Consider the following 24,339-nt stretch of genomic DNA (forward strand, 5'->3'; position numbering starts at 1 on the left):
AATTCAGAAAAAAAAATTATATACTTTTGGAGTGTACTTTCTGTATACTTTTGGAGTGCTGCTGTTCCTTTCCCATTATTGGAAGTGTCTCTGTACCACGCTATTGGCAGGGGCAGTGCCAGGCTCTAGGGCTCTGGATGGCTCACGCACCTGTTGGTTTTGCTCATGCCTTTTCTGCTTAGCATTGATCCAGGTGTCTCCCCCAACAGTCAAGAGGAGGCAGAGTTCAGGATTGCTGCGAGGGGCCATGCTTTAGTGTTGTACACTTAAGTCTGTAAGAATGCTCTTCAGCTAGTAGGAGATGTTCTCTGAATGGTTCAAGTATGTCTGGCTGATGTAGAAAGCACAAGAGTATAGTTCTGCTGCAGTAGCTTCTACCACTATGAAGGTCAGTGGCAGCAGTCAGTGGTATAGGAGGCAGCGTCGTTACATCCACGTGAGAGCATTGTTACATGCAAGTGTGAAATTCATAGCTTCATTAAATTTCCACCAGGTTTTCAGAGTTGCAGCGTGTACAATATTAAACATGACATACAGTGTTTGACATGGTGTTCATTGCTTAACATGAACAGTTAGCACGTTCGCCTCACACCTCCAGGTGTGTCTATGGCTATGCCTCCAGGCTCCAGAGTTCGAGTCCCGCCAGGGCCATGTGTGTGCGGAGTTTGCATATTCCCCCCGTGCTGCGAGGGTTTCCTCCGGGTACTCCGATTTCCTCCCCCAGTCCAAAGACATGCATGGTAGGCTCATTAGCATGTCCAAAGTGTCCGTAGTGTGTGAATGTGTATGTGATTGTGCCGTGCGATGGACTGGCACCCTGTCCAGGGTGTACCCCGCCTTGTGCCCGATGCTCCCTGGGATAGGCTCCAGGTTCCCCGTGACCCTGAAAAGGAGTAAGCGGTAGAAGATGGATGGATGGATGGATGAATAAACAGACAGACAGACAGACAGATAGATAGATAGATAGATAGATAGATAGATAGATTCACTATGTATTTATACGATAAAAAATTACTTCTAAATAAAGAAGAGAATAATTTTATAAGGAATGCAAACAAGAAATCAAATAGACATTCAATAATTAGCAGTATGCATAAAAGAAAACAATCAATTTACCTATCCTTTATAAAAAATTATTTGTTTATTTTTTAGGAATAAGAATGACTAAAAATGACTTCATTTTATAACATTTTTTAAAATTATATACCATAAAATAAAAAATTATTTGTTTACTTTTTAGGAATAAGAATGACTAAAAATGACTTCATTACATTCATAACATTTTCTATTGCTATTATTTCTGTTACTTATATTGCTTTATTCTTCTTCTTCTTATTATTATTATTATTATTAACAACAACAGCAACAACAACAACAACAACAACAACAACAATAGCAATTTATGCGTTTATTTATTTTGTTAGTTTATTTTTACTACCTTGATTGTGAATCGTGCATATAGACACGACCTTTTGAATGTGACTGTACTCAGTTACCGTCGCGCGGGATTCCACATGGCTCCCTACTGCCTAGACATGTGCACTACATAGGGTACGATATAATGGCTTCTGAACCCTATATAGTGCACTACTTTGCTGCTTGCGCGCATTATGCATTCAGATACTTTTTTTTTTATTTGCCGTTGCCATGGTGATGACGGGGGCTTTGTTAGTCAAGTTGGAGAAGCGTGTGCTAGCTACATTAGCTACGTTAGGTGCTTAGTAGGCAGGCTGTCTAGCACCGAACAAACCGAGGACCTAGCTAATGTTTCAATATCGTTTTCAGTTTATGGGATATTTAGTTTAGCAAAATTAAATGAAGGATAAGTGCAGAATGTCATATGCCGATAGCAAGTATGAGAAGGGAAACTGCACACCGGAAGTGTCGCGCAGCGGATCAGGATGTTTGAATGGAGAAAACGCTCGCGCTGCTACTCATTCAAGTAAGCTGGAATATAATCGCATAATGGAGAAACTTTTCATGTAAAGCCTGAATTGCTTATGGAGTAAATTTGCCTTGGTTATTTATTTAAATCTGTGCCATGAAGCCAAATCCAAATAATATTCGATTATAATGATAACTTAGCTAGGTAAATGTCTAGCTGTAAAGCAGTTACAATTAGACTTGACTAACCTGAGTCTTCGTTTTAGGTTATTGTGAAGAGAGAATGCAAGTGAAGTACAGCATCAATCTGGCAAAGTTAAGGTATTAAATACTGTTAGTAATAGTGAGGAGCAATGTGCAGTTCAGGTCAGAAGTTTACATACACCTTAACCACATACATGTAAACTCAGTTTTTCCACAATTCCTGACATTTAATCGTAGAAAACATCCCCAGTCTTATGTCAGTTAGGATCACTACTTTATTTTAACAATGTGAATTGTCAGAATAATCGTAGAGAGAATTATTTATTTCAGCTTTTATTTCTTTCATCACTTTCCCAGTGGGTCAGAAGTTTACATACTTTGTTAGTATTTCGTAGCATCGCCTTTGAATTGTTTCACGTTTCTTCTTTGCCTTGTACAGGCTTCTCACAATTACAGAATTTGCTGTAATGTTGGCCCATTCCTCCATACAGAACTGGTGTAACTGAGTCAGGTTTATAGGCCATCTTGCTTGCACATGCTTTTTCAGTTCTGCCCACAAATTTTCTATCAAACTGAGGTCAGGGCTTTGTGATAGCCACTCCAATACCTTGACTTTGTTGTCCTTAAGCCATTTTGCCACAACTTTGGAATTATGCTTGTTGTCATTGTCCATTTGGAAGACCCATTTATGACCGAGATTTAACTTCCTGGCTGATGTCTTGAGTGGTTGCTTCAATATATCCATATAATTTTCCTTCCTCATGATGCCATCTATTTTGTAATGTGCACTGGTCCCTCCTGCAGCAAAGCACCCCCACAACATGATGCTACCACCCCCACGCTTCATGATTAGGTTCGTGATATTCAGCTTGCAAGCCTCACCTTTTTTCCTCCAAACATAGTGATGGTCATTATGGCCATACAGTTCAGTATTTGTTGCATCATACCAGAGGACATTTCTCCAAAAGGTAAGCTATTTGTCCCCATGTGCAAACTGTAGTCTGGCGTTTCTAGCCTTTCAGGTTATGTCGATACAGGACTCATTAACTGTGGATATAGAGACTTTAGCTGTTTCTTCCAGCATCTTCACAAGGTCCTTTGCTGTTGTTCTGTGATTGATTTGCACTTTTCGCATCAAACTGTGTTTATTTCTCGTCTCCTTCCTGAGCTATATGATTGCTGCATGGTCCAATGGTGCTTATACTTGTGTACTATTGTTTGTACAGATAAACATGGTACCCTCAGGCATTTGGAAATTGCTCCCAAGGATAAACCAGACTTGTGGAGGTCCACAATTTTTTTTTATTGAGGTCTTGGCTGATTTCTTTTGATTTTCCCATTAAAATACATCCAAGGGGAAGAAATTGACTCAAATTAGCCAATTAGCCTAGCAGAAGCTAATTAGCGAATTGCCTAAAGTCTAGAAATTAATTTCCTGGAATTTTCCAAGCTGTTTAAAGGCACAGTTAACTTAGTGCAAGTAAACTTCTGACCCACTGGAGTTATAGTTATAATCATTTAAAACTGAAACAATCTGTCTGTAAACAACTGTTGGAAAAACTATTTGTGTCACGCACAAAGTAGATGTAATAAATGACTTGCCATAACTATAGTTTGCTAATATGAAATCTGTGGAGTGGTTAAAAAATGAGTTTTAATGACTTCAACCTACTAAGCGTATGGACGCTTCAGACTTCAACTGTAATTGTAAGCTATTTCACCCTTACAGAACCATTATGCAAATATTATCACATTATGTAACAGACTATATAGTCACCCTTGGTAGTTGTCATGAAGTTCTTTGAGCTGTTTTGTTTTAACATCCTAAACAAAGTCAACAAGAGCATGATCAACATCCTGCACGTTACAGTGACGAGCTGGAGAGAAGAACCAAAGAGACCCAGAAGCTTCAGGAAGAAGTTGAACAAGCCACAAGACTCACTATGGAAAGAATGAGTCGGGCATTTAGCAGCACAGAAATGTCTGGAAGTCATATTTCTACAAGTGAGAATATTACGACAACTAGCATGTCACAGTCTTTAAATTTGTGTTACCTAGCCTTAGGCTTGCAGTAATGCATGTGAACTCCTTGTAGATCATGAATCAGAGGGATCTCCAGAATCTGCAGTTCATGACCAACATTCTTACATCCAGTCCATAAACTATGATGTAGATGTGAACGGCGCAAGTTGTTTGAATTTCCAAGGCAGAGATGTTCTTCTGCACGCGCTAGAGGACTATTCACAGCAAGTCTCAGACCTCCAAAAGCGGCTGAGAGAGGTCAGTAGCCAGAGCGTTTAGCCAGTCTCCTTCATGTGCAGAAAAAAGAGGGTTTTTTTCCCCCCCTGTATGAACAGTCTGTGGCAAATTGGTGGTGTGAAAAGATGCTGAAAGCAGACCATGGCTCTTTTCATATTATTTACGACATGCATACGTATATATGCCATCCATTGGTGATACCTTTTCAGACGTATGAGCTGCATGAACTGCAGAAGTTTCATTTCCATCAGTCCATCATCAAATTAGAGAACAAACTGCAAGAAAGCCAAACTGAGAAAGACACCTTGGCAAACTTAAGGTGAGAGATCGAAGACTAAAATGTGTCATTTAAAATGTCCAAAAATATAACGCTTTCCTATGTTACATACTGTGTGTCATATCTTTTCACAGACTAAAGGAATCTCAGGAACATGCCAAGCTAATGGAGCAGCTACAGGCAGCTCAGCTAGAGCTGCACTTGATTAAACAGACTGAAGGCCACAAACTGATTGAAGCTGAGGACAAAGTGAAGACTTTAAGCAGGAAAGCAGAGATGATGGCGCAAATGCTGCAAGACATCTTCACCAGGCTTTCAGATTATGAGAAGCGCAGTGGAAAAAGCAGCTGTTTTTGCTATGACACAGCCTTCAGCCCTAGCCAGCTTCCTCTAGGACCTGCAGTGGAGAAAGCCCTACGAGACCTGGAGAATGACAAACATGGCCTCCAGGAGAAACTGCAAATGGTATGTCACTTAGTTGTAGGTACTTTTTTTTATTCACTGGGTTTTTTCTGGGTTCTGACACCTTCTCAAACATGCTTGTAGGTGAATTCATTACTCAAAATGGTCCCTAGATGTACACGAGAGTGTTCCCGATTCACTCCAGATTCACCATGACCCAGACCATGATAAAGTGCTTCCTGAAAATCAGTGATAAAGAAACATTCAGTGATTTTTTCAGTGATCTGAAGCTAGCTGGTCTGAATCTAAAAATTTGAAGGAGGATCCTCTTTGCGGTGTTGCCTTCAAATCCAGGCCACCAAAACATGCTGCTTTGGCTAGGATGCATGAATGCTAGGACAAAAGAGGGAGCTTTCTAAATTGACAAGGAACATGGCTGGCAAGGAAGTAGATATGTCTCCTTGTCCTGATTACTTTATTGTTATTGATCCACATGATTAGGTTTGATCTCATACACTGTTCAGCCATAACAGTAAAACCACTCACAGGTGAAGTGAATAACATTGATTATCTCGTTACAGTGGCACCTGTCAAGGGGTGGGATATATTAGGCAGCAGGTGAACAGTCAGTTCTCGAAGTTGATGTGTTGGAAGAAAGAAAAATGGGCAAGCGTTAACATCTGAGTGACTTTGTCAAGGGCCAACTTGTGATGGCTAGACGACTGAGTCAGAACATCTCCAAAACAGTAGGTCTTGTGAGGTGTTCCTGGTATGCAATGGTTAGTACCTACCAAAAATGGCCCAAGGTAGGACAACTGGTGAATTGGCTACTGTAGAACAAATTGCTGAAAATGTTAACGCTGGCTATGATAGAAAGATGCCAGAACACACAGTGCATTACAGCTTGCTGATTATTGGCCTGTGTAGCTGCAGACCATTCAGTGTGCTTGTGCTGACCCCTGTCCACTACCGAAAGCACCTACAATGGGCATGTGAGTATCAGTACTGGACCATGGAGCAGTGGAAAAGGTGGCCTGGTCTGATGAATCACATTTTTGTTTACATCATGTGGACATCCAGGTCTCTGTGCGTCGCATACCTAGGGAGGAGATGACAACAGGATGCACTATGGGAAGAAGGCAAGCCGGTGGAGGCAGTGTGATTTTCTGGGCAATGTTCTGCTGGGAAACCTTGGGTCCTGGCATTCATGTGGATGTTAATTTGACACGTACTACCTACCTAAACTGCCGCAGACCAAGTTCACCCCTTCATGTCAATGGTATTTCCTAATCGCAGTGGCCTCTTTCAGCAGGATAATGTGTCCTGCCACACTGCACAAATTGTTCAGGAATGGTTTGAGAAACATGACAAAGAGTTCAAGGTGTTGACTCGGCCTCCAAATTCCCCAGATCTCAATTCAATTGAACATCTGTTGGATGTGCTGGACAAACAAGTCTGATCCATGGAGGCTCTACCTCACAACTTACAGGACTTAAAGCTAATGTCTTGGTGCCAGATACCACAGCACACCTTGAGAGATCTTGTGGAATCCATGCTTCAACGGGTCAGAGCTGATTGGTGGCACAAGAAGGACCTAAACACTATTAAACAGCTTGTTTTAATGTTCTGTGTATTTTACTGAAAACCGCTGGAATGTGAGTAGATAAAATGCAAAACGTGCACAACCTTTAATTAATGTTTAACCGACTTAATTGATGTGAATGTAAACAGGTGAACCACTTAGCCAAGTGATTGTTAATAACTTATTACAGTTATTTGTTTTTTTTTCCTCTCTTTTTTTTTTTTAACAGGTGGAGAGACGACTGAAAGACTTGAAGGAACAGGGTCAAGGAGAAAGAGAGTCTCTTCTACAGGAGCATAAGGAAAGGTCTGTTCATTTTGCCTCCTTGTGATTTAGGGTTTAAATGAACCTCTTAATTTTTTATTAGTTAACCATTAAGACAGTAACACATTATGTTTTGAGATAATAATTTTTATCTGTACTTTTGTGGAAGATTGTCAGCATATTCACCATATGCTGATTTGAAGTCAAAATTATTTTGTTTTATGTTATTTATTGCCATTGCTTTTTTTTTTTTTTTTTTAATTTTTTTTTTAAAAGAATGGAGCAGATCATGACTAGTCATGAGCAGAAGGTGGCGATGTTGACTGAGAAACTGAATAGCTCCGAGACTAAAGCAGATGGCCTGCAACACCAGTTGGATGTATTACAGTAAGAATCATGCTAATATGCCACTCTTTACTGGGCCTAAAGCTTTCAGAATTTAACTGTGACTAAAAAGGTTAATTCAAAAAAGCAGGAATGGCTCTTTATTTATTCCAGAGGAATCTGGTAAAAACAACCAGAATCACTTTTAAACACAATGCAGAACATCATTACCCAGACTCTTTCTATCAATAAGTTAGTTTGTGTTTTCAACTGATCTCTGACTTTGTGTTCATACAAGGCAACAGCTCCAAAGCCAAACCTTGCTGCACCAATCAGAGATGAGTGATATGGAGTCTGCTATCTCCATACTGCGCTCAGACCAGTTAGAGAAGCAGAAAAGCTACACGGCTAAGGTAATGGGGGAAAAAAAATAAAAATAAAAAATCTCTCCGCAACAAAATTTCAGAAGCTGGATGTGTTTTCATTTGTAGCGAAATATATGATACACATGCTGTTTTTCTCAACGTCCTCCATATGCTCTGTAAAACAAAGGAGAGGCTATAAAATGTGCTGGTTTCTTGGAAAGGGAGTGAACTGTTGGCTCCTCGATTAGGTCAGTGTTCTGGAGGAGGCGCTTGTGCAAGCAAAATCCCAGGCAGAGCAGGTCCTGGAGCGAGAGGTCTCTCTCCCTAAGCAAGTTGAGGAACAGGACACCCAGTTGTGCTGGCTTGCAGTAATACATGTTTAACCCTAATGCACATTTTACTTCAGAAGAGAAGACGTACATTTTATGGAAACCCAAGATTTCTCAGAAACACATTTCATCTGTTTGAAAATTTTTTGATTAAACATGACCATCGTTATAGACATCCTAATAGACAAAGGACAAGTTGTGTAAGACCCCCAAACAGAGATTTTTATAAGCACAGATAAATCCTTGATCCCAGGATTTTGGGGAAATTATTTCTATTTCTGAGTACCCTCTGCTCTTTACTTAATCTGCTTGCAGCTACTGATAAAGGAGTTTCTAAATATATTATAAGATTTCAGTCACAGCACAGTGCAGGACAATGTAGTGAAATTCAGAGTGAAATCTAGAAAGTGCTATGGCGTGGTACGATTGTTTGCATGACAACAATTGTACCACGCCATCTCAGACCGAGCTCTGTCAGACTGCAGAGTAGCTGTGCCTTGAGCGGCAGCAGAGGCACAAGCTGGATCGGCGCAGCCATGGAGTCCAGCAGCTTGAGAATCTCATCCACTGTCTTAGAGAGCAGTGTCAGAGACATCTGGACATGCAGGTCAGTAGGAGAAATAGCTTAGTCTGAATACCTTAAATACCTTAGTCTGAATATCTGAAGACTTGTGGCCTGATTTAGGATGATGCAAAACATATTCATTTCATTCATTAGAAAACTAACATTTTATTTACAAAAATATGACTCGGCATGAAATATTCTGAAAAGCAGCCAATAAGTGTCCACCGTAGGTGGGAACTCCATTAATACTGTTTAAGAAGCATCTCGGGGGGGATTCCTCAAGAAATCGGTTGAGAAAATGCCAGGAATACATTTCTGGAAATTCTAGGCAAAAACGGGGTCTATTTGAAAATGATAAAATATTTTGATTTATTGTGGAATTTTTATCACAACACAATTCCCATATTTCCATTTATGTTATTGCAGATTTTTGATGACTTTATTATTCTAAAACGTACAGATACAGATGTAATTGTACAGATGTAATACAGATACAGTGCAGCTTCGTGGTGAGATGTCGCAGCTCGAACAGGCCAACAAAATCACCATGTGTTTGCATGTGAGAAAACGGGCAACAGCTTTCCTAGTATTTTCCTAATCTTATTTGATCTAAATCTCGTTTTCAGCCATTGTTTTTAGCATTCTTTTCTGTTGGTATTCCAAAACTTGTAAAGTACAAATGATCATAATCGCATTAAGCGCTTAACACCTGGAATCACTAAAGTCAGAACTGAATTAGGAATCACACTAGCACAATGAGGCATGTAACTAAATAACATGCTCTTTCACACACAGTGTCGAATGATTTATATGAAATGACATGTGAATCCACATGTATGCAATGCAGGAGCAGAGCAGCGGGGAGGCCAGGAGGCTACAGTCTCTGCTGGACAAACGGGATGCAGAGCTGCCACTGAAGCAGCAAGAAGTGCAACGGGGCCGAGCTCAGCTGGAGGAGGCGCACACACAGGTGATGGCATTACAGACCGAGGTGGAGCTGCTGAGGCTCAGGCTGGAAGAAGGAAAAAAGAGTGGCGAGTTGCTCAGGAAGCCTCTGGTGGCCCTGCAGAAGGAGAGGAAGAGCCTGAACAAGCAGCTCGAGCAGCTCCGGCTGGACAACCAGCAGCTGAGGGTAAACATTTACATGATGTTAAAGTTAAAATTATTATTAAAATTTATTTTTTTTAATTAGATTTTTGAATTACATTAAATATATTGATTATTTAAGACTGGTGCCGGTTGATATGGCAGAACTATACAGTACCTTAATATTCATGTGTAGGGTAAACGCACACCATTTTTCAACTTTTGAACAAAATTTTCATATGAAATAGACCTCAATTTTGAAAAAAAAAATAGTAACTCACATTTTTAGTTTTTCTTTCGTTCACTTATTGTTCATATTCATCCATCTTCAGTAAGCACCTTATCCTGGTCTGGGTCACTTTCCCCTTGTCCGCCCATGCTGGAACACTGGGTGCGAAGTCCATCGTCAGGCATCATGTGCACACGCGTTCATACCTAGAGGCAATTTAGAGTAGTAGAGTAGAGCAATTCGCCCACCAGCATGTTTTATAAGGTCGGAGGAATCCAAAGAACCTGCAGGAGACCCTTGCGGACATGGGGAGAACATGAAAAATAAATGTGATACACTCGATCAAATGACACATAAAATTGACAATTTGTAGTAATTTTCACAAAAAAACAGCTCAGTCACATGGAAAAAGTACACACATACATTTATCACACCTTCAAATCCATAAAATTAAAATCACCTGGTTCAATATTGGGTGCCAGTGATTAGAACCTGCTTAGGGAGTGCAGGTGGAACCTGTTTTATTTATACCCCTCTCATATCTAGTGTCTGGCGTTTCCTTTGCTACTGAGGTGTGTGGTGTCATCATGCCAAGATCTGAAGAGTTCTGTAATGCCTTCAGAAAAAAAGGCTGTAGATGCCTATGAGTCTGGCAAAGGATTTAAAAAGCTCTCCAAATGATTTGAAATTCATCATCCCACTGTAAGGTGAATAATCTAGAAATGGCCCAATTTGTCCAGGACTGGTTGTCCCAGCAAATTCAGCCCAAGCGCAGACCGTCTGATGCAAAAAGAAGTCTCGAAGCACCCCAAAATTTAATCACAGGATCTGCTAGTAAATCTTGCAGCTATTGTTGTCAAAGTGCATGCTTCTACAATCAGAAAGAGATTGCAAAGAAAGAGATTTGGAAAAGAAGGAGAGTGATATACTTTGCTTTTTGCAAAGCTTAATGAACAATGGGAGAGCATTTCCTACTATTAAAGTTTACCTGAGAAACATTCTCAGCCTAATGATTGGGATTGGTTTGCTGTCTCATGGACTGGACATTCATTGATTAAACTATGAATTCTGCATCATATAAAAGAGTGCTTGAAGATTAATGTGAGGCCCTCTGAAACTGAAAGTGAACCTTTCAACAGCATAATGATCATAAGCACACTAGTAAATCCACCAAGGAATGCCTCAAAAAGAAGAAATGGAGGGTTAAGGAATGACCTAGTCAAAGCCTAGATTTGTCTGCCATTTAAATGTTGTGGGGGGGATTTGAAACAGGCGGTACATATAAGAAAACCCTCAAACATCTTGCAACTGAAAGAATATCGCATGGAAGCGTGTTAAAAAAATTCCAAGCCTGGTGGACAATTATACAAAACGCCTACAAGAATTTATTTCTGCTAAAGGGGGTAATACTAGCTTCTGAGGCCAAGGGTGTACTTACTTTTTCCGCAGACGTTTTTCTGCAGCATTTCTATTGAATAAATGATTGAAAAAGTTAATTTTCCTTGTGGTTTTTCATTAATGGGCACTGTTTCAAAGATGATAAAATGTTTGCTTATCCACATATTTCAAAAAAGCCAATAATTTCCATTTGGTGTACTTATTTTTTCACATGACCGTATATTCAGATTTCAGAAAACTACTTATGCACTATTTGGACAGTTGCACAAGAATTGCACGAACCTGCTGTTTGTTATTACGAGACAGTCTGTGTATTGTAAAGTGATGAACCATGATATGCATATTATTTTGTCATATAACCCAGATATAATTAAGTTCTTACATTCAAAACTGATTATTGTTTTATGTTTTTAAAACAACTGTAATTTACTGTGAGATAAATGTGTAGGTTTTTGTGATCATCGTTCGCAATGAGATATTTAGTGCTTCTACACCTATAATAATTATAATTTCAACCGTACCTTCCAATAACGATAGGATTGCAATATTGCCATGCATTGGATAATCATTTCAGGCTTTTCAGAGCCATAAGGTTAAGCTCATAGGCAGCAGGAGGCTCTAAAAAAAACCCCCTTTATTTGGTATTCCACTGTTCTTGTGGTAGACTTCGGTTGTCATCTCTGTTTTAATTTTGTTAACTTTATGTTGGCCCAAGATATAAGGTGTTTTGGAAGGAAGTGGGCAGTCATTTCTAGGATTTGAACACAAAGCATTTGCACTTTTTGGTCACTAACCCACAATTGTAACTGCTGAGAGGTAGCATGCAAACCTCTGGTCTCTTCATATGTGATAACCCGTACTTGTCTGTGTGAGCAGTCTGCCCTGCTGGAGGCAGAACTAAGGCTGAGTGCTGTGGAACAGGAAAAAAGACAGCAGCAGGCAGTTGTGTCAGAAAGAACGAGCAATCTCCACCAGCTAACTCTGGAGAAACAGCAGGTGACTACTGAGCTGGAGAGCCAGCGCAAGAAGCTAGATCAACTCAAAGGTAAAGAGAAATACTCGTCTGAGCGTGCCAGATGTAGTCCTTAGAAACAGACAGTACATTTACATATCCATCCAGCCATCCATCTTCTATACCGCTTATCCTTCCTTCAGGGTCACGGGGAAACCTGGAGCCTATCCCAGGAAGCATGGGCACAAGGCGGGGTACACCCTGGACAGGGTGCCAGTCCATCACAGGGCACAATCACATACATATTCACACTCCCATTTATACACTAAGGGCACTTTGGACATGCTAATCATCCTACCATGCATGTCTTTGGACTAGGGGAGGAAACCAGAGTACCCGGAAGAAACCCCCGCAGCACGGGGAGAACATGCAAACTCCGCACACACAGGGCCACGGTGGGAATCGAACCCCCGACCCTGGAGGTGTGAGGCGTACATGCTAACCACTTTTTAACCACCAAATTGCTGATCAAAGGGTGTTGTGTTCAATATGTGTTATGGAACCTAGTCATGTATGAACCTAGATTGTTCTGACTTATCAAATTCGAATGCTATTTTTATTTCACTTCTCCATCACCAAGGGTAGTGTGCAACATCTGGATACCCCCTGTGCACATGTGAATGCATGCTGAGACCATGCAATGGAGTCACATACTGTAGTAGCATATGGCACAGTAATGTCAGTAAATACACTCACACAGACATCTTTTCCCTTTTTCTTTGTGCCTTTGTGCATGTCTAATTACAGGTACACTTTATGGACCTATTTATTATCAGCTTGTGACCATGACTGGTGCTACAGGTGACCTTTCCTCCAAAGCAGGGGATAACCTCTCTCATCTCTTCCCTGCTGGGTTGGTTTCAACCGGCAGACCTATTGGTGAACTATTAGTGGTTTTCTCTTGACATACCATGCGTTGTTTAATGTTAAGCCTACTAAATTAGCTGGATTTTCAATAATCCACATCTCTGGGGTTAGAGTTTTTCCCTCACAACCTACCCCTTTTTTCTTGTCAGTTCCTATTGGCCCCCAAAGAATCAGGCCATACATGACCCATTCACTCTTGTCAGCCACATTACAGTGCTCGCAGTGAGTCTTGCAGTGCGCTCAAAAATTTGCTCAGTAACACTGTGTACAGCAGGCTACACAGTTAATTGGCATAATTAGATTCACTAAGAATGCTAGTCAAATCATCACCCTAATTTGTTGTGGGTTTTGCTATGCTTGCAAGTCAGATTCAGGAAGGTTACCATGTGTGCTACCGGTGTCTTTGGAGGGTGCTAGGACTAATGATGGCAATAGTGAGTACCCTAGGCTCATTGTCTGTGTGCATTTCAGAAGTGGGTTATCTGCCTATGGCTGGACCTCTCACTGACAGAAATGTGTCCCTGTCTCAGCTAAACACTGAGTAGCTGGACATGCAGGGCATTCCTAACAGCAGCAATCTCTTATAGCACAGAATGTTCTTAGTTGGGACCATTCACTGCTGGCGTCAACTCCTCTACAAGGGTGTGACGGACACATTTTTTGAGATGATGCCTAATGCCAGAAAAGTGGTATCTGCAGCCAGAAGTGGTAGCCCAGATCTAGGATAGGCTTGGTGTAGCGCACTTCTTTGTCAGTGCCAAAGCATCTAGGCCACAGAGTCTTGTTTGTAGCCCTGTGATGCTAGCATGACCTTGGTTCACACTACTGTGTTCACTAATCATCAGTAGTTACATTTGTAACCACGGTTCTCCAAACCCAGAATAACCACCAGAGTTCCTTGTCATTGAGGAACCAGCTACAGCTTGGTGAGAAGGTTCTGGGTAAAGATGGCTGTATGCAGGGCCATCGTTAGGAATTTTGGGCCCCCTGAAAGGATAGTGGTGTAGGCCCTTTCACTCATAAGCCATTTTTGGAGGGGGTTATTGGTTCGGAAATTGAAACTTATTTCATCAATATTGTATGATTTTGTAGTTTTACTTAAATTCTGTTTATATGATTACATTTATTATGCATACAGCAGTTTGATCATAGCAAGGGACTTATGGACTACTGGAATTTTGTGGGCCCCCCACAAAACCACCATGCACCCCATTATTGATGACCCTGGATGTATGGCAATGGTATCTATGGCAAATACTGCATTATATGTGGCATTTTTTGAAAGCTCTTGATGTGCATCAACACTTTATTAGGAACACTATACTAATACTAGGTAGGGCCTCCCTTTGCCCTCAAAACAGCCACAATTCTTCATGCCATGGATTCCACAAGAAGTTGGAAACATTCTGGTCTATGTTGACATGATTGCATTATTCATTATACCTGTGTGTATTCGATGAGTGTATGTAACTAGCAGTTTGTGCACTAATGCCTGGCATTCTCTCTATTAGAAAAGCAGGAGGCTTTAAGAGAAGAACACAGCAGGAAAACCGAGGCGCTGCAATGGCAGAACAGCAAGCTAAAAGCCCAGCGTAATAACATCCGAAACAACTTGGAGCAGGCCAAGCGCACCCTCAAAACACTGGAGGGTGCTGATGAACATGGTACACACACACACCAAATACTGTATATAAGGTATCCCATATATAAGGTGACATTACAGCAATGGTTAAAAAGTTAAGCAGAAATCTACTGCAGCCCCCAATAGGGGGCTGCAGTAGATTTTTAAACCTGTCCAGACCATATCAATAAATTGAGCAGTGCCAAAGTATTATTCCAATTTTTAAGTTCCAATAGTCTTTACAGCAATTATGTCCTCTCACTTTATCTAATTTTAAAAATGGTATGCAGCATTCTCCTGTAGAGCTTATTCAGTAGACTTAAGTGTACCACCCATGGAATCACTACACTTGGAGGATGTTCACCTGGCTTTTAATTTTGTAGCAAATAAACAAATCGCAGATGTGACACAAAACAACTTTGTTTAATAGTTGAACATTCTGCCTTCGTGAAACATACTTCAAACAAGTTAAATGAAATTGTAATTAATGGCATATTTCTTTTTCCAGATCAAGTAGAAGAAAAAATATGGAATTGCCTTGTAATTTTCATTTCTAAAACAAATACTAGCACAAGTCCGAAAAAATGCAAATTAGGTTTGCAGTTAAGAGAGTGCTTACAGACCTTAAACTTGGACTTTTTGAAAGGAAACATGGCCCCAACAAGAGAGTTGTCAATTGAAACATTGGAAAGGATTATAAAACTCCTTCAAGAAGGAAGTACGATACAGAGTGTGGCAAAAGATGTCTGTTGTTCCCAGTCAGCTGTGTCTAAAATTTGGTGCAAATATAAACAAAATGGGAAGGTTATAAAAGGAAAATATACGGGTTCACTAAGGAAGACTTCAAAGCGTCAGAATAGAAAACTCAAAGCAGTATGCCTTGAAAATAGAAAATGCAGAACATAACACATGAAAAACAAATGGGTGGAAACAGGAGTCAACGATGGTGACGGAACTGTAAAAAAAATCAGCTGAATGAAATGGGATTTACATACAGAAAAGCCATGCGAAAACCAGCATTAACACCTAAACAGAAGAAAATAAGGTCACAGTGGACTAAAGAGAAGCAATCATGGAGTGTGGATGATTGGATAAAAGTAATATTCAGTGATGAATCGGCATTGGCCGAGGAGATGATGCTGGAACTTTGTCTGGTGCCGTTCTAATGAAACATATAAATATGACTGCACAGGTGCATATTGAAATTTTGGACACTTTTCTTATTCAATCAGTAGAAAATAGGTTTGGTGATGAAGTCATTTTTCAGGAAGATAATGCATCTTGCCACAGAGCAAAGAGTGTTAAAGCTTCTCTTCAGGAAAGGCAGAGCAGCTCAATGACACGGCCAGCAAACAGTCTGGATCTGAATGTGATTAAAAATTTATGGTGGAAATTTAAAACATTGGTCCATGACAAGGCTCCATCTGGTAAAGCTGATCTGTCAACTGCTATTCAAGAAAGTTTCAACCAGCTTGATGAAGAATATTGTTTTTCATTAGTGAAGTTCATGCCTCAAAGATTTCAGGCCGTCATAAAAGCTTGAGGAGGATCAACAAAGTACTAATTTTGATTTCTTTTTTTGTTGTTGTTGATGATTCCATCATATTTTCCACAACATTGAGTGATTCCATTTTTGTTTGAGGTATGTTTCATGAAGCCCTCCCTTAACTGCAAACCATTTTTTAAAATTACTATTATTTTTTTAATTATTATTATTTTTTTTTTTACTTGTGCTGGTATTTGTTTTAGAAATGCAAATTACCAGGCAATTCCATATTTTTTCCCCTCTACTTGATCTGAAAAAAAAAAGCCCTTAATTAAAATAATTTCATTTAACTTGTGTGAAGTATGTTTCACGAAGCCAGAATGTTCAGCTATTAAACGAAATTGTTTTGTGTCTCATCTGTGATTTGTTTATTAGCTACAAAGTAAAAAACCGAGTGTGCATCCTCTAAGTGTCGTGATTCCATAATTTTTTGCCATGGGTTGTAAGTGAGTTAACTGTATCTAAATGTAACTAAATTCAGCCACTGTCTGCACTCCTATTATAAAAAGGAAACCGTGGAGCCAAGTTAGCACTTGCTGACCCCATAGAATCACTTTCTAATTGTAAAGCTATCAAAGCCCTGGGAAAAGAATGTATAGGAAGTGTTAATGTATACATGTGCAAATATAGATCCCCATCTCCAGTGAGAGTAGCCCATGCTTGAAGGAAGAGGATGTTTTTTATAATCAGCCGTCTTTTCTTTTTTGTGAGAAGGTAATTCACAATGTTCATTCAGTGAAGTGAGATCTGGTCCAGGTTAAAATAATAGGTGGAAGACTCTTTCCCTGTGGTTTCATTCAGCTTCTTTAATCAGTTTGTTCTTGTGTGTAGCCTTCCCTTCATTATCCCTCAGTTCTGGAGAATAACAGGAAGGCTACATACTGGGATGCTAGTTTTGGAGCATCTTGGTGCACTAGCTTCCTCCTATTATACTTCCATGTGTTTTTCCATCATGTGACTATGTAATCCGACTCTTCTGTTCAGCCATTTGTTCGTTTGCTCTACGTCATCATGGTACGATTGTTACAGCGAGAAATTGTGTAGTGTTAAATGCTTTGGAAAGCATTGTGTTTGTGTTGGCTAGGTCCTGACCACTGGAGTCTAGTTTCTATAAAACTATTTGTTATATTGCTTTTGTGTTATTGCATGGTACATAGACGCTTGTGAAGAGAATGGGAGCAATGTGGTCCCATATGACGCAAGTTTCAGTCTTTTGAGAAGCTAGACAAAGCATTCTTTGAATCGGTGGCAGGAATCTAACAGTGTAGCTGCTAACTCACTTTCTTCAGGTCATGTGAAGCAGATATTCTGAATGTTGATTCCAGTTTAAATTTTGGTCACAGTTTTTCATGGTGTATTTGGACAATACACCAAAATTAACAGAATAATACATATCTCAGTATCGTCACTGACCGGCATAATGCCTTCTGTAACTTCCTGGTAATGTTTCTAAGCTGATTTAAGTTTAGAAGCATTATTAGGTATTTACACAATCCCTTCTATAACCATTGTAACTATTGGAACGGCAAGGCCAATTCGTTGGTTTGTGCTATACACAAAAGACACTTGAGTTTGAGATCAAACTCATCTACCATCATTAGTTACATCATCAATAATGATTAGTGAGCCTGTTCCAGAAGCAGCCATGCAAGCCCAATGACACTACCTCCACCATGTTTCACAGATGAGCTTGTATATTTTAGATCATGAGCAGATCTCATGCCCTTTCCATCACATTGGTAGAGGTTAATCTTGGTTCAGAACTTTTGTGGCTCATGGCTGTATTTCTCTGTGAATCTGGCTTTCTGATTATTACTGCAGATGAGTGGTATGTATCTTGTGATATGGCCTCGATATTTCTGCTCTCAAAGTGTTCTTCGAATGGTGACTTGTGAATGGTGATGTCACTGACTGTTGTTTTTTTTTTTTTTTTTTTTTTTTTTTTTTTTTTTTTTTTTTTTTTCCACAGCTCTCAGAATGTTTGTCATCAGCTGTTGTTTTTCTTGGCCGACCCATTTGGTGTCTGTTACTCAGTACATCAGTGGTTTCTTTTTTCTTTTTCTTTTTTTTCTCCAGGACATTCCAAATTGTTGTATTGGCTGTGCCCAATGTTTGTGCAGTGCCTCTGATTGATTTTTCCCTCTTTTCTCAGCTTCAAAATGGCTTGCATTTCTCCCATAGACAGCTCTCTGATCTTCATGTTGGCTTATCCTTTTTAACAGCAAATGCAGTCTGCATGGGTGAAACTGAAGACTAAAACAAGGAGTAGCTGTGCAGAGCTATTTATTGTTTAAACATTCAATCAAACAGGACACCTCTGGGTAACTGATACCAAATGTGCTATGTTCTATGTCGTTGAACACATCTACACATTAAATCTGAAACTCTCTTCTCATAGCCCTCTTTTGATCTCAAACCCAAATGTCTTTTCAGTCCACAGCAAAATCAATTGAATTGGCCTTGCCGTTCCAATAGTTTCAGAGGGGACTGTATTTTTGATTATAAGTGATTGCTACTATATGTGGTCTTTTAGGTCTAAAGGTTGCCTTGGGCATACAGAAGCAGATCACTGCCAAGCGAGAACAGATTGACTTACTCCAGAGCCATGTACAGATGCTGGAGGAGACCACAGAAAAACTCACTCAGGTACATCTCTTTACCAGTAGGTCCAATGACAAACTCTGTCACCTTGGGTGTTTTCCTACTGCACAGTCAGAAATAAGAATTGTCTCAAACAGGAGATAGTATAACACTGGGTTCTACTTCTAGTTCACTTTCCACCATCATGAGAGATGACCGTAATAATCACAGTGATTACTGAAATAGAAACTGCATCATCATTACAGCACACAATAATGCATTTGTATAGTGCAACATGAAAGAAATGTTTGGATTAACATTGTCCCATTCTCTGCACAGCCCTTTGGTTAAGCATCTTATATTAGCTGCAACAAAATTACTGGCGAAAAGGCCAATTGTTGAATGGATAAATAGTGCAATTTACTTTTTAATGACATAAATATCAGTCTATTGTGCTCTTTTTTTCATGTTCAATTCTGTGTGGCTGGCAGTGGGATAAAAACACTTGGTTCCTTAACTTTTTTTTTTCCTACAAGAGTGAGTGTGATCTTTGAAGTGAGTGAGATCTTTGTAGTGTGCTTGCCATGTTTGGATTAATCAATATCATGCTTTAATATAAAGTTTTTAATAAGTGAGATTAACCCAGATGCTGTGGGTGGGTTCTTGGACTCTCAGGAGAAGAACTATCAGGTGATGAAGAGCAAACGTCAAGCACAGGAGCTGCTTTTTGAGAGGGAAAGAAGAAAGAGGCTTGAAACTGAGTTGGAGGCTTACCATACTAAGGAGAATCTGCTGAAGAGCGAAATTGAGCGGCTCGACACAGCTCTGCACAAGGTTTTCTTAAATCTCACAGAGTGCTTTAAATCACAAGAATCACATAATACATGTAAAGCATGGAAGATGAAAAGCAGACACAGCAATACATTCATCATGAATGTTAATGTTTCGTATCTATTTCTCATTAATTTACCCACATCGATGATATTTAGTTGAATTTCATAGAAAAATACACAGTCTTCGACTCGTCTTCTCAGTGCCACTCTATAGTGTACTTTATACCATAATAGAACTATGCAAGATTTAGCATGTTTACACATTTTAGGATGCATTCTGTAATTAATTAGGAGATTGATACATGGTGAAAATGATATGTGAAAAAGTATACTACATATACGACACATTTTCGTATATGAAGCAGATGATTTGGCAAAAAAAAAAAATTTAGGACACACCTCTTTTTTTTGGAAATTTTGCCTTCGAATACCTGACATGAAAATTCATTCTGACGGCCCTACTGAAAGCCGCAGTATAGGGTTTATATCCCATGACTGTTTATGCTTCATGTCTTCCAGATGTCTGACAGTTTTGCCGAGTGCCAAGACTACATTCAGAACCAGCAACAGGAGATCATGAGGCTGAAACTCCAGCACACTCTAGAGCTGAAGGTATGCTTTGTACTGAGAATTCCATTCAGCTGTGCTAACAATGATAGTAATCATTATTATCACAGAGATCAGCAGTACAACACTGCTTTGTGTATCATGTCTAGGAGGGCCAGAACTTACGATCCACAAATGCTAGGACTTGTGAGCAAGGACAAGACTTACAAGCTACAAACAACATTCACAGATCGCCAATCACCAGCACTACACCTCCAGCACAAGTGCCCTTTCAAGCTCACGCTGCCAGCCAGGTGAAGACAAAAACCCTTACAATTGCACTTATTAAAATGAACAACCATTAGTAATTGGAGTGTATTTTCTCTTTTTGGTCTCTTTCTGTGTTCAGTTAATCATTAGTAGCCAGAAGTGTAGCCCCGTTCTGGAGCTGCGGAGCCTGGTTAAAGAGCTACGCAGTGTGATCGATATGGAGCGGAGCCCTGATACCAGCTACACCAGTTCCAGGAGTTTTGCGGAAACACACACGAGCAGGAAGTAAGAGTCCCATCTCAGATCAGTCATTGTGGAACTTTTCTAAAGAGCAACCATTATAAGGGAAGCCAGGAGAGAGACATCTATTACCACACAGAAGGCTGCATGTGTCTTAATAAATAACCTGTGAATCAAAATATATAAAAGGAATACGCCACATCATCTGTAGTGTAGGAATAATTCCATATACTGAGAATGATTCTATATAATGAGAAAATCATATTATTTACTTTAAAACTCACTTATAAATCCAAGGGGTTTTGCTGAAGTCTGTCAACAAACAAATGAGAAGAAAATGCACTACTTAAGAAAACTCTATGAAAAATATTGTGTTAAAATAAAACAGTAAAGCATCTCCATATTCCATATCACTTATTGCATATTGATGTGTGTATATATATATTTTATATATCGTTTTTTGCTTATTTTTATGAAGCTGCCATTAATAATGGATTTGAATGCAACCACAAATTCTTCCCTCTAAAAAGTAGTCCCATCTCTGAAAGCATGAATTTGCTCATTTGCGACAAATTCATAGAGAGAAATTATACAAAAATACATGTTTTGAATATACCGTTAAATTCAGTTTAGTTATATAGCGCTTTTAACAATGGACCTTTTCAGTATATAGGATTAGAGATTAGATCCCTAATGACTTCCTTAATAACTGCCCTTGGGTTTTAATTTCTCAGTACCAGGAAATGAGTCAGTTCTTGTCTGTGGTAATGACCCAAATGTAATGATTAAGTTGACAAACCCTGGAGTATTCCTTTAAAGTAAAACTATATTTTGTGCATTTCAATATTAAATAATTTCCTTAATTGAACTGGACTGTTGCATCGACAAAGGTAGTTTATAATGTATGTGATTAAAAAGCACATGCTATTGCAATATCTTCATCAGATCAGTTGCGACTGAAATGCAGTATTTATGCAGAGATGAAGTGACTGAGAACGCCGAAGGTGAAAGCAGGAAGACGAGGCCAAGAACCAATTACAAGTGAGAGGATCTCAAACCTGTGATTGTGTATATTTGTCATCATTGCTCTTTCCCCATGCATGAACATGTGCTTCTTCAGTCGTTGCTTGGACCTTGCTTGTGTGACACTCGTATTTCAATCTCATTTCTGTAACACGATTGTATGGCTATACTTTCTGACTGTGGGTTGAACTCCTCTGTTTCTTCATTCTATGTTGCTCTATTATGCACACTGCCATTAATGCATGTTTGGCCTGACCTACATGTGGTGCAATAATGCAGTGAGCAAGATCCTGGCCGAGGCCCTAACTTCATTAAACAGGACATGAACAACGCTTTTTCAGCTAACAGTGAGTGTACTGCTGTAATGATAAATGTAATTAATAAACGGACACTTCTATTTAGAATAACAAGTGCCCCAACTCTTAACTTTACTCAGGACCTTTGTGCAGGGACATATAGCGAACAGTAATTTTAGATATTATAAAATGCACATTTACTTTTTGTTGGTGATTATTTCTGTTTTCATAGATGAAGCTGGACTGAGAGCAGGTCGGTCTTGCTACACTTCATTTTGTGTAGCAGCACTAGGGCGGAGGTCTCCAGTACACTCCCTCCTGACCTCTGACCTTCCTACCGATATCCATAGCAGCCTCAAAACACAAAGCCCTGTCCTTACTCTGCAAACATGTAAGTCTTTACTTTGTACCAAGCCAAATTTCTACTCTTTTAGAGACATAACTGTCTAACACAAGCCTGGATGTAACTGATTTGTATCATTGTTTGTGTGACTAACGCTTTATTTATATTTTAGTATTAAAAGACACTGTATTTGAACATTTAAGATGCAATGTTCTACTTTTAGTCTCCTTACATACATTCCCCACTGAAACTATTGGAACGGCAAGGCCAATTCTTTCTTTTATGCTATATATCAAAGGAATTTGAGTACGAGGTCAAAAGATGGATATGAGGCGAGAGTTTAGGATTCAGCTTTTATTTCCTGGTATTTAACATGGAAACATGGAACCTTTTTGTATCAGACCACACAATGTTGAGGTGAGCAAAGGTTTAGGAACAGATAAGAATTCTTGAAGCAAAGGAATTTAAATAACACTTAATATTTGGTTGCATATCCCTTACTTGCAATAACTGCATCAAGCCTGTGACTCATTGACATGACCAAATTGTTGGTTTCTTTTTTGTGAGGCTTTTCCAGGCTTTTACCAGCATCAGCTGTTGTTTTCCTTGGCTGACCCATTCAGTGTCTGTTGCTCAGTACACCAGTGGTTTCTTTCTTTTTCAGGACATTCCAAATTGTTGTATTGGCTTCTGTTGGATTGATTTTCCCTCTTTTCTCAGCTTCAAAATGGCTTGCTTTTCTCCCATAGACAGCTCTCTGATCTTCATGCTGGCTTATCCTTTTTTTTTTTTTTTTTTTTTTTTTTTTTACACAACAATACAGTCTTCACAGGTGAAACTGAAGGCTAAAACCAAGAGTAGATGTTCAGAGCTGTTTAAACATTCAATCTAACAATACACACCTGAGCAGCAAGAAACACCTGTCAGTCATATGTTCCAGTATTTTTGCTCGCCTACAAATTGGGCGGTCTGATAGTCGTTTAACACATCTACATATGAATACCAGGAAATAAAAGCTGAACTCTCTTCATAGTCATCTTTTGATCTCAAATCCAAATGTCTTTAGCCATAGCAAAAGCAAATAAATTGGCCTTGCCGTTCCAATAGTGTCTTAATCTGGAATGAGAGGCTGACAAAGCACATATGGGTGTGAATCTTTTAGGCCATATAGTATAAAATGTTCTTTCCTAAACTTGGCCAAATTAATTGTCACTTGATACTGGAAAAAGGGGTCTGAATAAATCCATTTTATTTATTTGTTTGTTTGTTTATTTAATCTTTTAATTCTGTAATTATGCATCAGCAATGTGCATAATATAAAAAATCTTGTACATTTAATATTAAATGCAAGTAATTCATGATCTCCACCAGGCACTTATTACTTTTTTGCAATTAAAAAAAATGCTAATTTGACAGCTTGGTTATATGTCGAATTTATATGAGGATTAAAGATATGCTCATATATTTATTGGAATAGCTGCCTTTAAGCAAGCTGAAATAACAGGGAAGACATGCAAGAAACAGCAGAGCATGTTAGAGAGTCTTCAAAACAAAGCAGAGGATCATCAGATAAAGAATCAAGGTAGGAGTACTGCTGAGAGTACAAAGAGTTTTGGTGATTTTTTTTGGTGTTTTTCTTCTATCATGGAAAGCTTATATTCTCATTGTTTATGCCTGACACTTTTGCAGAAATGTCCTCGATGATAAAAAGCCAGGAAAGGATGAGGAGGAAGATCAAAGAGAGAAAAACACTCAACAAAGATAAGCTTCTAGACCAGACAGGAGACCAAAGAATTAATATCCAAAGCAAATAAATGTTTAGGGTTTTTTTTTTTTTACATATAAAAATAGAATATGAACCTGATAAATGACTACATTGTATCTGACAAAATGGCATTTAGACTCATAATTTAAATAAAGGATATTTCCAACATTTTTACAATTAAAAATAGTAATGAGTGTTTGTTCAAAATGTAACTGTTATCCTTTATTAA

General features: G+C 39.2%; 1 protein-coding gene across 4 annotated transcripts; it reads left to right on the plus strand.

The window, feature by feature from the left end:
• Positions 1 to 1,648: 1,648 nt before the first annotated feature.
• Positions 1,649 to 24,169, plus strand: LOC108256072 (coiled-coil domain-containing protein 158). Of its 4 annotated transcripts, none has more exons than XM_017452583.3 (22): positions 1,649 to 1,942; positions 2,151 to 2,205; positions 3,923 to 4,092; positions 4,184 to 4,368; positions 4,557 to 4,666; positions 4,759 to 5,089; positions 6,838 to 6,914; positions 7,149 to 7,259; positions 7,495 to 7,609; positions 9,303 to 9,587; positions 12,045 to 12,213; positions 14,559 to 14,711; positions 18,748 to 18,860; positions 19,470 to 19,628; positions 20,147 to 20,239; positions 20,344 to 20,487; positions 20,583 to 20,728; positions 21,629 to 21,724; positions 21,986 to 22,053; positions 22,235 to 22,393; positions 23,823 to 23,927; positions 24,035 to 24,169. In XM_017452583.3, exons 1-22 carry the CDS (start codon positions 1,816 to 1,818, stop codon positions 24,157 to 24,159), a joined length of 3,096 nt encoding a protein of 1,031 aa, XP_017308072.1. In that variant the 5' UTR covers positions 1,649 to 1,815; the 3' UTR covers positions 24,160 to 24,169. The 4 variants fall into 4 exon arrangements, with proteins under 4 accessions (XP_017308072.1, XP_017308073.1, XP_017308074.1 ...); XM_017452584.3 differs by having other exon boundaries at positions 3,959 to 4,092; XM_053674554.1 differs by lacking the exon at positions 1,649 to 1,942 and adding an exon at positions 1,964 to 1,982 and having other exon boundaries at positions 3,959 to 4,092.
• Positions 24,170 to 24,339: the final 170 nt, after the last annotated feature.

This window comes from Ictalurus punctatus, chromosome 22, assembly GCF_001660625.3.
Source record: "Ictalurus punctatus breed USDA103 chromosome 22, Coco_2.0, whole genome shotgun sequence".
In the NCBI taxonomy this organism is placed as follows: domain Eukaryota; kingdom Metazoa; phylum Chordata; class Actinopteri; order Siluriformes; family Ictaluridae; genus Ictalurus; species Ictalurus punctatus.

Excerpts from the sequence above, each read along its gene's own strand:
- LOC108256072 (XM_017452583.3), top strand. The coding sequence starts at position 1,816 with ATGAAGGATAAGTGCAGAATGTCATATGCCGATAGCAAGTATGAGAAG. Across the intron at positions 4,093-4,183 it reads TGGAAGTCATATTTCTACAA|ATCATGAATCAGAGGGATCT; the intron begins GTGAGAATATTA and ends AACTCCTTGTAG. Across the intron at positions 19,629-20,146 it reads TCGACACAGCTCTGCACAAG|ATGTCTGACAGTTTTGCCGA; the intron begins GTTTTCTTAAAT and ends CATGTCTTCCAG.